General features: G+C 40.8%; 1 protein-coding gene across 16 annotated transcripts in view; it reads right to left on the bottom strand.

Moving 5' to 3' along the window:
- Positions 1 to 340: 340 nt before the first annotated feature.
- The window catches only part of OSBPL6 (oxysterol binding protein like 6), a 137,366-nt gene continuing 122,473 nt past the window's right edge, over positions 341 to 15,233 (bottom strand). For all 16 annotated transcript variants that reach the window (XM_084814578.1, XM_084814553.1, XM_084814638.1 and 13 more), the window contains 5 exons: positions 13,776 to 13,920; positions 10,865 to 11,009; positions 8,538 to 8,664; positions 7,787 to 7,909; positions 341 to 6,420 (listed from right to left, as the gene is read on the bottom strand). In XM_084814578.1, the coding sequence (XP_084670704.1) occupies positions 6,312 to 6,420; positions 7,787 to 7,909; positions 8,538 to 8,664; positions 10,865 to 11,009; positions 13,776 to 13,920 (649 nt within the window). In that variant the 3' untranslated portion in view covers positions 341 to 6,311. The remainder of the gene's footprint in view (positions 6,421 to 7,786; positions 7,910 to 8,537; positions 8,665 to 10,864; positions 11,010 to 13,775; positions 13,921 to 15,233) is intronic.

The raw sequence follows: 15,233 nt of genomic DNA, 5'->3' as shown, positions 1-15,233 counted from the left end.
CTCTGTACAACATTTGAAGAGGCACAGTTCTCTGCTTTTTGGTAGCACAACATAACACGCAATCCAAATAAGTGATACACACATGTTGAGAGGAACCATGGGTCACAGGAACAACATATTTTGTTTGCTGCCACAGCAGTTCCCACTGAGACAGAGAGGGGAAGACACTTCTCAAAGTGAATAGTGGCTTGTTTCTTTGGCAGCGCAAACAAGCAGATTAACCGTGCATTCCTACACGTGCTTACTCAGACATAAGCCCCACTGTGTTCAGTGGGGCTTACTCTCACAAAAGGGTGCATAGGATTGTGGCCTAAGTGATGCTTCAGGTTCACGTGCATTCTCTTATACCCTGAATACCACCTCTTTCAATTACAGTCGTAGGACAGGATCTAGTAAATTGTGACTTTTATGGGACTTGCTAGGCACGATAAATGTCCCATTCCATTGCTTTCAACATTTGTCAAACTTCAAGTGAATATTTACTGGATTGTGCTCATGGCTATTGTTCTTGGTAAACCCCAATTCAATTTCCATCATGGTTCTTCAGCTACATGCTTTCTGTTAGAACTAAAACAAAATACTGCACAAAATGTAGCACATAGTTTGATAATGTTGGCTTCTTCTGTTAGAATAAGCATAAATTAAACTCAACCATTGCCCTTAAGTCATATTATTTATACCTTTCTTTAGAAACATTTCCTGGTAGATAGGCTAAGCAACAAAAAACTTGACAATGAAAGTTATTTTACAGGGAAGCATTTCAGTGGTTAATTCGGGTGGGGAACGGGAACCGCTGAACACAGAATTGGGCGTACAATTCACTTTCCATTGAAGTAAATAAGAAAGCACCTGTTCTTTTTAGGCTGCAATCCGATACACACTTACTTAGGAGTCAGTCCCATTGAACTCAATGGGATTTCCTTCCAAGTAGATGGGTAGAGGATTGCACTGTTGCTTCTCACATGCCATGGAAAGCAATGATTTCCCATTATCAGAATTGGCACCATTCTCGGAAACACAATGATTGATGGCTGAGAGGAAATTTATTAATCTCAGAAGCGTGTAATGGTAGCAAAAATGTCGTCTTTGTTCACTCACCACCCATATGTATCGTAGAATGGAATTCAAAAGTACCTTTTTGTATCCTCAGCCACTATTTGCAAACACTTTTTAAGCTATAAAAGTAACCTGCAAAGGCTGGGGAACCCCACAGAATATCTATTTACTGCATCAAGAGCTCCCCACATCCTGGTTTTATTTTTTCCCTACCGGAAAACTGTTACAGAAGACCTAAAAAACCTCTACTAACCCCAGTGTGCATCAACACACCAGGCCTTGATCTAGCAAAGGTGGTGATTGTATACCAAGCATTGGGGTGTGGTGGGGGGTGCTTTTTGGCCTTTTGCATGCTACAAGGCCTGAATCTAGTAGTGAGCCCAAGCATCTGGGCAGGCTTTCTAGACCTTTCCCAAAGTTTAGAAAGCCCTGATCTCCCCCTGCCTAATCTGCTGGAGTGGCTCTACAAACCTGCCACTGAAATGTGGTTCTTGCCAGATTGGGCGGGGGGGGGGGGGGCAACAATAATGGAAAAAAAATGGAAGAAGTCTATTGAAGAACAGGAGCATGTAACAGAGCTGAGTTAGGGAACATGATTGTGACATCGCTTAACATAGTGTCTTCCAGTGAATAAACAGCATTTTAACAAGGAAGCAAATCATACAGTCAAACTGTCTTCTTGAGATTTTCCTGAAGCTTGCAGGAGAGGGAAGAGGCTCAAGGTACAGAAGAGCTCAATTTTCCAATCTGGAAATTTAATAAAGAAAAGTCTTCATCATATGAGTTCAGTCATTTGCAGAAATACATGATATTTGCATTTCTGCCTGATAGGCTGTATATTCCCTTCTTAAGTGAGTTCTATGGTTTTCATGTTTAAATGTGTTATTTATTTGGATTTATTTGCATATTTGTTACTAATGTATATACGGATTATTTTTTTCTTTTTTCAAATGTTGTTTTATATGGTATTTTGAAAAACGGAAAAATAGAAATGTTTTAAAGGAAAGCATGATAATTCATGACCAAATTTACATGTTACCTCTGCGGTGTGGATGAGACTATAAAACCACTTATCTCACAACTGGCTACCACATTGCATTGACAGTATATAAAAGCACCGATCACATATATTGCCTGGGTCACATGGGTACTTCCACACGAGCTTCAGTGCTGTGAGAAATATGCAGGTGTTTAGGGCAAACGACGTGATGAAGCTCTTCAGTATGAAACCAATGCAATGGGGAAGGGGAAAACATTTTTGTGGCAGCAGCCATGCTACAGAGACCCTGCATAAATTGGTCCAGATAAAACCCACAGCAAGTGATGCATGATTGCCTTGCACAATTGGAATCCATGAATTTCAAGTAGAGTGGCTCTGTTAATCCTGCAAAAATACTACACACTTTGTCTAGACTTAATTTAGCACATAAAAAGCAGCAGCTCAAGCCAAGTGCTACATTGATAGGATTTCAAGACTGTCCCAGTTCTGAAGGAAGTGGTGCAAAGAACCCAAGGGAGGTTTGCTTGCATGGGCGGGGGGGGAGGGGGGTTGAGCAGCAGCTGCCTAGCCCACATAGCAAACTGTCTTTGAAGCTCAGGGGAATTGCAGAAGCCATTTGTGATGTGGCATGCAGGGGGATTACAGATGTTCCGGGGGGGGAATATGTTTTTTAAAAATCCACTGGGCTAGCTCAGGCCTGTTGCATGAGCCCAAGTGCCTCTTTGGATCTCAGGGATAGGTCTGAATGTACGTGCTGCAGTTCCACCTCTAAAGCTAAGCAGTCTGGCCTTGGTGAGAGACAGCCTGGGAATCTGAGCTAAGCAGAGATGGAAACAAGGTAGACAACTTATAATCCTTGAAGTAAAAGGGACAAGACCCTGGAAGGAAGGTACTTTTCAGACTGAATTCAAAATATGAAGTAAACAGTATTTCCCCCTCCCAAATTTTACCAAGATCGAATGAACAAACTTATTTTCAAGTGGTTATTTTTAGAATATTAACAAAGGGCAGTATCCAACGGTGTCACCACAGAAATTCAAATAGCACTGGCGAGGCTCTGCTGAACCTTTCTGTTGTGCAAGTGGTTGTGCATTACACTTGCACAACTGGTTGGACAACCACACTTGCATAAACGTAATTGCAGTTGGATTCTCCTCTTGTGCATAATTTGGAACCTAATTTCCACTAGTGCAATGTCATTTGTGTTAGTGGAATGGCACAGTTGGATACTGCCCAAAATGTCCATCATGACATTCACATTATACACTGCCACAAGGTGTATAAAGGTCACGTCTCTGCATGTGTGTGTGTTGCAAGAGAGGAAGACAGAGAACATTCGATCTATGTGCGCTCAGCACACAGATACACTGCACTCGTATGGGAATCCTCTCAGTGGAGCCAGTAAGCAACATGCCAGCCTGTGTCTGCACAGACCCGCCCCTCCTTCTGTACAGCCCTACCCTAAGCTCCCATTTTTGGGTCATGCCAACGTGTGACAGAATCTGGGGGACTGGCTTTTGTACATATTACTGATTTTTAAGAAAATCAAGTTTGACGCAAACTGAATCTCTCTGCAAATTACTTGGGACAAAGGGGGAGGGAACCTATGACGAAGACAGATGTAATTCAGCAAGAAGACTCAGTTCTTCAGCTGCTGTACGCATTCAGCATTCTCTCATTCTTGCTATCTGAATGAGGTGCATACCAGCAAACAGAACGCTGATCTCGTCAATGGTCTTGCTCTCCCTACCCCCACGCTTCAGGTGGGCTGTCCGCCTTTTCTTTAATTTTTAAAAGCACTTCCTGTACCTTAACCTACCTGGTCTGTCTGTCTGTCTGTCTATGGAAATGTTCTTTCCAAAGTGAAAAACTGCTACAGGAATGGGGGTGGGAAATGATGTTTCTTAGTGACATCATGGATTCCAACCACTCAGGCTGACCATAGTTAGCTTTTGTTGAACGCTTACAAAACTGTTTCACTGCTCCAACCCCAGAGATTGGCCTCTAGAAAGAAAAGATACATTTGGACTGAATACAGTGAATGTGCTTCTGGAGCAGCCCCACTACTCTAAAATGGTTACATGTGTCTTCATCCTTACTGTATCTGTTTACTTTTAATTATCATCGCAATAGCAGATTGTTTGGTTGCATCTGGAGAATAGAAGGGAAGAACTTAGTTCAGCAAATATACAGAATAAAGGAGATTGTAACTTGCAGGCTAGAGAGAGGAAGAGATCTCTGAATAGTTTGATGGCCCCATGCTGGCCCCCTGGAAAAATCTACCAGCACACTTCCAGGCTTTGCATTACAACCCCAACAGCTAGAGAACGTGGCCTTTTAGAAAATGAAAGCTGATATTCTGAAATGTTAGCATCACTTTAGCTAGAATGGACTTCTACATTCAAGATATGATAACTGCCATGTAGAGTTCTGGACAGCCTTGGATATGTTTTAAGCCTTGGTCAAACCCAGGAGAACCCAAGCTGCAAGTGAAGCTCAGAGAGTGAGTGAAGCTCAGAGTGGCAGTAACAGAGTGGCAGTAACACTGGGAGGGAAAACCATACTTTTTAAACTGTCTGCTCCTTTGACAGATGTGGTCATAGAGCATAAATTATGGGCCTGGAAAAATGGTAAGTAATATGTAGAATATTTGTGTTAAATACAGATAATTTGCTTTGGGGAAATCAGAGTAAAAGCTAGCCACTTCTGTGTCTCTATGGAAGCCCACCAATAATGTATGCCTAAGAAGCACTTTATAAAGAAAAAAGAAAGCATATATATAATTCTGTGCCATGTATATACAGAAATATTATTTTGGAAATATATACAAGGAAATCGTTTCTGTCATCAATGCCCAAGAGATGCAAGTAGAGTCAATTAAGTAACTGGGCATGAATGAAAGACAAGATTTCATTAAAAAGCATTAATATTTTTGTCTAACAATACTGATATCAGTAAAACATGCCAAGTTCACTTTCCTTTGAGAGAGAAGTCATTCTGGCGCTTTTCACATATACATCATAACGTGCTACATAACAACCATTTAGATTTTGCTTCTTCATCCAAAAATATAATTGCTTTATGAAAAATGGTAAAATATAATTTTGCATAAAAAACGTATTAGCAAGAGGTGACCAAGAACCTAGTGTATCACATTGCTTCTCCCACCAAAACTGCAAAGAGACATGCAACAAAAGTATATCATGTACATAAGAGAACATGAACATATATGTATGTATGTATGTATGTATGTATATATATGTGTGTTATCAGGATGATCCTCCACCCCCAGGGGAGAAGTGAGACACTTTTCTAACATCATTTTGCGCTTTACACATGTGAAAAGCTTTGGGGAATTCCAGTTGTAAAGAGTTATGAGAAAATGAGACAAAGTGTGAAGCCGTGGGAAGTCATGGTAAGACATGGTATATTTATCACAGCATTAGGCATTGAGAATACGACCTTGGAATCATTTGCCAAGTGTGTTACAAAATTAGCCAGCTTCCTTTCAGCTTGACCATACAACCAAGTCCTCCAAAGTTAAAGCATGTAGCAGTTGATCACTTCCCCTTTACAATCCATTTAGGATTTGTTTTCTTTTAAATAATGCTCTTCCTCCATTATTTATAATATGAACAAAATCCTGGTGCTTTAAAAATCTGCCTTTCACAAACGTCTAAGAAGAATACATATTTTAAAATGACAATGTACAACTTCACATTGTTTTTAAGGCATGAAAGATGGCATATGAATGGGAAAGCCTTCCAGAAAAGCATTATATCTTTTTTCAACATGGCCAGTCCAAGCACATCACAACAAAAAACTAACCTGAAGCTAGAAATGAACAAGTATTGTGAATCAAGATTCAATCACTGCATGTGTGGGCATTCTAGACAATTCTAGACAAGTTAGTTAATACAGAACTTGTTTTATTCTGGAACTCTCCATGTCTATTTTAAGCACCAGATACTCTTCAAAGTATCTTTGGCTAAATCAGTACATGCTTCTCTTGTGCTGCATTTCCCATGTCTGAATCTTTAAAGAGTGTGTAATTTTTCTTAATTTAATGACTGTTGCAGAAATGTTCAGGGTCTGGGCTAATGCACTTTTGGAAGTCCATTATAAAGATGAATATAAAAGCAAATGGAAGGTTTCCTGCAGACCCACAAACCACCCTTAGCTATAAGAAACATGTTGTGCATAGTTTTTCTTTTTCTTTTTAAGAGTGATATGTTACTAGATCTACATTCTCAGTTTACCAGAGTTTGAGGGTTTCTACTTTACTAAAGCCAGGATCCTTTCGGAGTTCCCAATATGTGTCATTAGAAACCCAAGCTTCTCTTTGATTGGCATCAATAACTTTTCTGCAAATGTAAAAGAAAGGAATTGCTGTCAGACAAAAATTCAGAAATTTAAAAAGCACAGAATTACATTCCCATTCAATACATTGCCTGCAGAACCCTTTTTAAAAAGCAAAAACCCCACCAGTCAGTTATTTGACAGGGAAGCGGGAACAGAAGAACTAAATTCTGCCTCCTACACAGACAACTGGCAGCATTTTAGCTTTGTTAAGTTCAAGTAGCCTCTTCCATTGGATAGGAAAGGGGACCTGCACGCATGCATACCTATTTGTGCAGTGTTCCTCATCTAGCTAGGTGATCTAGCTCATCGAAGGTGGCTTCTGCATGTATAAAGCACCAAACTGGATCAAAGTATTAATGTTCTATCTCTGAAGCACAAGGATTTTACAATAATATCAATGTATTGGGTGAAATCCAACGTCACAGTAGCAGACATCCATTAGCACAATGGGACGTTCTTCCTCTCTCCTCTGCAGTCCTCCATGCTGCCTAAATGTCTGTTCCAGAGGGTTTCCCAGCCCCCTGGAGTAGATTTTGATGGTGCATGGGGGGCTGTGGAGGGAGGGGGAATTGCCCCCCTGGTTCCGCTGACAAAAGCAGTTCCCTTAGTGGAATGACACCATTGGATCCAGCCCATTATAAATAAATGTAATTTATTTGCCAGTGTTTAAACCAAAAGTCTTAAAACACATAGACCTCATTTGAAGCCTTGGCCCAAAATTATGTGAGCCACAAGGCCCCAGTCAAACAGGGCCTATGATCAATCATACTATGTAATCAGTTTTCTCCCTTAATGGTGTTTCCTTTTTGCCAATTTCCCACCGTGTGCAATGAGAAATAACTCACATTTTCACATAGCATAATGCAGTTTCCCATGCTGAAGGAAATTTTTTTTTTTAATTCTTGTAAATATTTTGTTAATATTAATTGTTACAGCAACGCCTCTACAGCTATCAGCTCCTCACTCCAGTTTAAAAAGGCATACTGGGAGTAAAATAGAGAATATTCTGTTTAAACTAGGGGTGGGTAACTGGGGGATTTGAGGGCCACTTTCAAGACCCCAGACCGCCTCCCTCCCACAGGCTGCACTCCTGCCACTGCAGTGGTGCTGACAAAAAAAATGGGCAGTTCACAAATTTCGGCAGCAAACTGCTTTGGAGCAGTAAAATGGCCAAATTTAGCTTGTTTTCAATCTAAATGTGTCCTTTTTACCACCAAACCACTTTTTTTTTGCCACCAACACAAATTTTGATGTATGCAACCTGCTGGCTGTATGTGGCCCGCCCCTGGTTTAAACCTTCCTACTCTTATTACCAGGCTAGTAGTATATCTGTTAGGAGGAAATCAACATATTCCTATATTTACATACTTAAAAAATTTTGGTGCGTGTTCCATATTGTTTTCTTCTAAGTAGCGTCTCCGACTTCTCTGGAGTTCTTCTATTCTTTGCTTTTCTGCTGCTGCTGCTTCTAAATTCCCCTCTTCTAAAAGCCTTCAGTAGAACAATTGGATCATTCAGCAGATACCAGCATACAAGCAGTGGAAGAACAGCAACAAAATCCAGAGACAATGAACTCATGCATTCCAGATAATGCAGTCAGAGAAAATGAATAGGGCTGTCACCCCATTCAAGAAAGCTTAATTGATTAACCATGATTTTTAATTCATTATTTGTATGCCAATTCCTTGGTTCAATCGGCACAAATGCATACGAATGGAACCAATTCTTTTGAACAGCCAGCATACTTCCTTTGTTTTTAGAATATACAGTCACATGTCAATGCAGGCACCATCTTAAAAGAGGCATTTGTATTTGTGTGTGTGTGTGTGTGTGTGTGTGAGAGAGAGAGAGACAGACAGACAGACAGACAGACAGAGAGAAGGGGATGCCTCTTCTAAGATGGTGTCTGCCTTAAGCACTTTTAATAAGTAATTATATTTTTTTTAAGTTAAAATGCTTCCTGATAAATCTGGGGGCAGTCTTTTAGTCATTCAAAGGGATTTTAAGTAATTCCTGTAGCAGATTAATCAACTAAACATTGCAGTTATGAAAATTAATACTTTGCAATTACTATTTAAAGAACTGAACATAGACATTGAGCAAAGAATGTGCTTCTTGCCTTTGATCTGGCCTGAATCGCGCATCTGTCGTTGGAAGAAGATCTTTCAATGCGGGATCTAATTCATTCAGCTCAATAGCAAACCTTGTAAAGCCATAATAACGTTCATAGTTGGTTGGCATGGAGCCTGCATTAATAGGCAAGATAAAGTTAGTAATTAATCTTTGTGAACAACAAAAAAGGTCCTATATACAGAAGGAAGTGCCAAAAGAAAAGTACCTGGCTGTTGCTCCTGATGGCGCCTCTAGCTACTGGTGATACACATGCATTTGTCAAACACCATGCATACACTGCCAAAAGATGGCTGGCATGATCGATTCTGATGGCTCCAATCATTGCTTATGGGGCAGATTAAGCCCTGCTCTATATGTTACTGCGCAGCCACTGGAAATGGTGTCTTACACATACTGCTGCCATTGTACACACACAAAGCCTGGGTGTCACATGGTTCTTCCTGCCAGTTCAGAGCATTTCCATACTAGCACTGCCCACCCCTGGGGGGCAATGATACCAGTATAGAAACTCTGCAATGCAAGGAGAAAACAAAATCATGTGATGAACAGAGCTACAGCTTGACACCAGTTTGAATATGGTAAGGTCCCATGTGGATGATGTTTCAAGTAGCCTCTCCTTGAAAAAAATAAGAATTAAGGCATGAACCGACCTGTACACTACACTCTGCATCCAAGGCCCTCCTCCGGGAGCCTCCTCCAAGGGAGGCTTGGAGGGCAGCAACAAGGAAGAGGAGCTTCTCGGTAGTTGCCCCCCATTTATGGAATTATCTCCCTGACAAGGCCCACCTGGTGCCAACATTTTGGCACCAGGTTAAAACTACCCTCTTCTCTCAGGCATTTGGCAGCATATACTGTAACAAGTATTTTGATCATGTTCTGGATGGTCTCTGACTGTTTTAAATTGTTTTAGATATATGTTGTTGTGTGTATGCCATCTGTTTTATGTCCTTACGTGACTAGTTTTTATACGTTATATAATATATTTTAATGGTTTTTAATTTTTGTGAACTGTCCAGAGAGCTTTGACTATGGGGTGGTATAGAAATATAATAAAAGAAATGAATGAAATGTATATAGTTTGGAACCTAGTTTCCACTAGCACAACGTCATTTGCGCTAATGGAATGACAAAGTTGGATACTGTCCCACAACCATCCAATGAACTTCCACCTGAATACTTCCAGCTTTGCCTTATCTAGTTTTCAGGTTTTGGTGCTTTTATTTAGGGAAACCTAGAATGTCCAGCCCCTTCATTCCCCCCACCCACATCAATATGCCTGGTGTTGTGGCTGACACTGATAAGTCATCCTTGATTGAGGAAGATGAAGCCAGCTCAAATCCCATAAAACAAGGAACCCATTTTTTGTAACATCACAAAATCAGTGCTGGAATTACAAGGGCCCAAGAGAGGTCCGGCTCTCCTACCACCCCTTAGCTAATTTTTTTTAAAATTACAAGGTGACAAGATTTGGTTTGCGGGTGGGGCTTGTGGATTTAATCAAGGACCCATACTCCCCCTCCATCAATTCAAATACTACACAAAACCATCACAACCCACACCCTCTTCCCATGTTCTTTATCATCCAACACTGCAAACTCATCCACAGGTTTGGAAAGGAAGGGCATGTATGCTAGTAATATTGCAGTAACCAACAGGTGCCCACCACAGGGCAACACCATCACTGTTTACTTCCCTTTCAAAAGGAAAAATTGTTTTTGTTTTTGTTTTTACTGTTAAACCGGAATGACACCAAAAACTTGCACAACCCCCACAAGGTGGTTGCCTAGTATAGAAGAAAAAATCACTTGCATTTTAATGGCAACAATGCCATCAAGCTGCTTCCACCACTCTCTTAAAATATTAGATCTGTTTTCACCCAATATTAATTAATTTATTTGTTTATTTATTTTTTCATTTCATTTCATTTCTATATCGCCCCCTAGCAGTTCACAAAAATTATTGTTCGCAATGCATACTATATGCCAACGTGTAGCGTTCTATGTGGTCCTACATTCTGGAGATAACTGCTCACACTCGGAACAGACGTTGACAAGTTAACTGGAAAATGCGTATAGATAACTGGTGACGCTGAGGTTGGACATCATCTAGAATTGATAATGGAAGGAAGCAGTGCCAGAGTGGGGGTGGGTGAGAAGAGGCCAACCATGGCTCCATACTCAGTCTTTTTTAGAGCCACTCCAGCCTACCATATTTGATGTAGCAATGAAGCCCCTTCACCTGCAGCACAAATTCTGTATCCACTCCGCTCCTCTCCCCATGAAGCGCTTAGCCGTATGACCAATACATTTTTACCTGGCCTCCATATACATTTTGCTGAAGGCCCAACCCCACAGTATAGTCCTTCGTGCCATTTTCCAAAGAGGCGATGCACCACTTTTCCTTCTTGGTCCATGACAATGCCTTGAACTTCATTTACATTAGAATTCCAGTAATTCACCTGAAAATTAATTATATTAATTATTAATTTATTATTATTGTTGTTGTTGTTGTTATTATTATTATTGAGATATATATATACTGCTAAGTATAATAAAATCCCTAAGGGGTACACGTATAAATATTAAAATCACACTTAAAATGCAATATTAAAAACGCAACATTAAAAACAATTCCAATTACAATAAAAGCAATACAAGGAGCAGTAGATGGAGCAGCGTGATTAATTCCAGCCCAGGGAAACCTGGGTGAACAAGTGTGTTTTCAGAAGACGTTTGAAAGCTGCCATGTTTTCTGCCTCCCAAACCTCATGAGGGAGAGTTTTCCAAAGGGTCAGCACCACTACCAAGAAGGAACGCTGTTGAGGTATTGCACCACAGCATTTTGTTATACAATAAATCACCCTATTTTCAGGTGTTCAGACTATCACTACACATGAATATCCAACAAGACTGGGACTGCTAATGTGCAGGTCTACACCACTACAGTTGGGCAGTATCAACCAGCTGCTAGAAAGGGCGAACCAGGATGATTCATCCCCCCTCTGAAATAATAGTGCCACACAACAGTTCCACGCTTCACATGCTGTCCCAACAGAAGGACTGTAATTACATGCATAGTCCATCATGACTGTGGGGCGGGAGTGGGGAGGGTCTAGCTACAGGAATCATAAATGCCCAGATCTGTGTTGTCTGCTAGATCTCTGACCCAGAAGGGAAGCCTGCTTTCAAATACAGGTCATACTTTCTAGATCAGGACAAAGTTAATACTATTACAAAAAATTAAAAGGCAGCAATGACAAGATTATTTTAAACACTACTCAACATTATTTTATTATTCTTTGTAAGAAAAAAGCATTTTGTACAGCAGATTCAGTTCTTCCAAAGTATTAGGGGCTGTAGAAGAAAATAGTGTATGTAGGAGGGAATTCCAGTTACATCCCTCCTCCCCAGGTTTTTTTTTCCATTTTTGTTTCTGCACTCTGTCCACTGATGGTAAGGCTGTCACCTGATCAAAGAAATGTTAAGGTGCAATCCTGTACATGTTTAGACAGAAAAAAGTCCTCCAGCTCCCAGCATTTCCCAGCCAACATGGCTGGCTGAGGAATACTGGGAGTTGGAGGACTTTTTTCCATCTAAATATGCATAGGATTGCGCCCTTAGTTGATTAATTGCCTGAGCTTTAGTCAGTTAACTAATGGATTACATCTATATAAATCTGCATATGAATAAAATGCGTCTGAAGGAAAAAGCATACATTATTTGTGCACACACATGTGACAGCAGGCAACAACTTAGAATGGGGTGGCCTTCCAGACGTTGGACTCCAATTCCCATCAACCCCAGACACTGTGGCAATAGTCAGGGATGATGGGAGTGGGAGTCTAATGACACCTGAAGGGTCACAGGTTCCACACCCCTGCGTTAGAAGAAGCATCCTCTGTATTCATTACATTCATTGCAGTTCTATATGCCTAATAGCCAAAGCTCTCTGGGTGGTTTGCGGAGATTAAAAACCGTAAAAATACAATATTGTACATAACATAAAAACAGTTTACAATTTTAACCATCAGCAATAAGAAATTCCATGACCTGATTAAGAAATCTTATGAAATGCTTGAGAGTAGAGGAAGGACTTAACCTGGCGCCGAAAAGATAACAATGATGGCGCCAGGCAGGCCTTGCTGGGGGGTTCATTCCATAATTGGGGGGCTGCCATCAAGAAGGCCCTTGTGTGTGTGTGAGAGAGAGAGAGACAGACAGACACACACACACACACACACACACACACACACAGAAGGCCTCTCGTGTGTGTGTGTGGGTGTGTGTGAGAGAGAGAGAAAGGCAGAGACAGACAGACAGACAGACAGAGCAAGAAGGCGAATGACTTTTTTAGATGGTGCCTCCCACCCAGTGTTTGCATGTTCTTATATCAATAAATATAAATCTTTCTTATGTTCTTATAAATATCTACTATTTTTAAAAAATGGCTGCCTATGTAATTGGGGAGGGGAGCACCTTTTTAGCCAAATACTTTTAATCTGATTTATCTAAATGATTAAACAGCTAAACACTGCAGCCTTAATTATCAGGTGATGCTGTCTGGCATCAATGAACAGGGCCTTCTCAGTGGGATTCCATCATAAGAAAGGATACCCAGTCATAGGGCATAAAGGAGATGGAACAGAGAACTGAAAAGAGCAAAACACAGGTTGAGGTGGGGAGGGGAGAATTTGCAGATCCAAGGCTGAAAGTGAATGGTCTTAAAATTCTTTCACTAAACCTTTGAGCTAGTTCATATAGCCAGCAGCCATCTCCAGGACCAAAGTCCAGAGCCAGCTGATCAACTGTACAAAAGCTTCAAGATGAGCATGTTGCAGAACAGTACAGCTGACAAGATTCTCTGCTTTCCTTGCACTGAAACAGGATCTGTTAGATGGTACTGCAAAACATCGGAACTATCCAGGGTGCTTGCGGGTTAGTGACCTGAGACTGCATAGAGGCGCTGGCTGTATGAATGGTGCCTCCAATGGGGAGGATAGAAATATTGACACTGCAGTTTGCATGATCAGTGGCAACTAGTGAAAGGGCAATATATTCATCCCCACACTGAAGCATCGCTTCATAGAGTTGTTCCCTCCATCAATCCCAACCAGCTAGTGAACTGGCCAGTGGCCCTGTGTCCTCCCCAGAAACCACTGTGTGTGATCCACCTCTTGTATGAATAGCCCTTTCTCAGTTTACAGTGAGGATCATAGAAAACTTACCTTGATAAATGTGAGTTTACAAATACAGATGCTGCTTTTTGTGTTCCTGATGGTTATTTCTCCATAATGTTCTATCCATCTCCTTCCACTAAGGATATTGTGTATGCAAGTAGTGACTTTGTTCCAGACATAGCAATCACCATACCTAGAAAGAAAATTAAGTGTAATGACTATGCTTCAAAAGTACCCTTTCCCCAATCACTGCCTGTTCATGTACCAATTAATACTACCTTACCAATGTTGAAATCAAACCACAGGAAAAAGTATGACTCCTCTGCTGATTAATAATTCAAAACATTTATACTCCACCATTCTACCACCACTTCAGGCCCCAAAGATTGCTTACAATTAAATCAATCAATCAACAGCAAGCATCACAAAAACCATAAATGAATAAGAACAACTGTCTATAATGGTCAGCAGCCATAAACACTATCACCACTGATTTCTAAAGCCACCAAAAGCTTGGGTAAATAAAAATGTTTAAATCCAGTTCAGTTATGAAACAAGACAATTTCAAACCACAGCTTATGATGCTGGCTTGTTTAAACTAATGACAGTTATTGAAAACCACAATTCCTGGTTCAGATAACATGGGAAGCCATGGTTAATGACAAGCAAAAGCAACAGTGTCTGAAGTCTTCCTCTCAGGTGTGAGGCAGGAGGAGATGTGGGGGAAAGTCCCTGACAAAGGTGCCTAGCAAGGGCATTCCACTGGGTGCCAATACTAAGAAAGCCCCATCCTTGGTAGCCACCCACCCACAGCACTTCTGAAGGTTGCAGCAGCTTGAGCAAGACCTCCATAGACAATTTTAATTGATTGGCAGGTCCAAATGGGAACAGGCTGTCCTTTAGGTACGCTGCTCCTAGAACATTTAGGGCTGATTAATACCCTCTCTCATCAGTATTTGATGCACATAAAATTTGTTCTGCTGTAAAACCTCAAATGAGCTCTGTGTAGAATTATAGCCCCGCATAATAAAGATGGAATTTGGATTATAAGCTACTATCCTAAAGCTGTTTAAGGAAATCGGCAGAGAGTAGCCTGCTATGGTGGCACCGAGTCCCATGCAGTATTATAACAAGGCTATTTTGTCCTCACCAAAACCCAAGGAGGTAGATTAGGCTGAGAAATAGGGAGTGGTCCAAAGACTCACAGTCCAAAGACTTCATGACTGATGAGAGATTTGAACCCAGGTCCCCCCACTTTTAAGTCCAATGTTTGTTCCATCACAATTCAACCAAGCTGAACTGCAAATATAAACTCCAGGATCAGTTGGTCAACTGCAAAGAAACTTATTTATTTATTACATTTCTATACCTGCCACTAGCTGAAGCTCTCTTCAAGATGAGCACATTACAGAATGGTAAGAATGAAAAGATTCTCTGTTTACAATGCATTGAGAGATGACCCACCACACTGCATGTTGTTGTGAAACCTCAGGCTTTACAAGGACA

Source organism: Heloderma suspectum, chromosome 1 (genome assembly GCF_057233095.1).
Source record: "Heloderma suspectum isolate Gila_16-S chromosome 1, 16-S_ref, whole genome shotgun sequence".
Classification (NCBI taxonomy): Eukaryota; Metazoa; Chordata; class Lepidosauria; order Squamata; family Helodermatidae; genus Heloderma; species Heloderma suspectum.
This window is presented reverse-complemented; position numbering and strand designations above follow the sequence as displayed.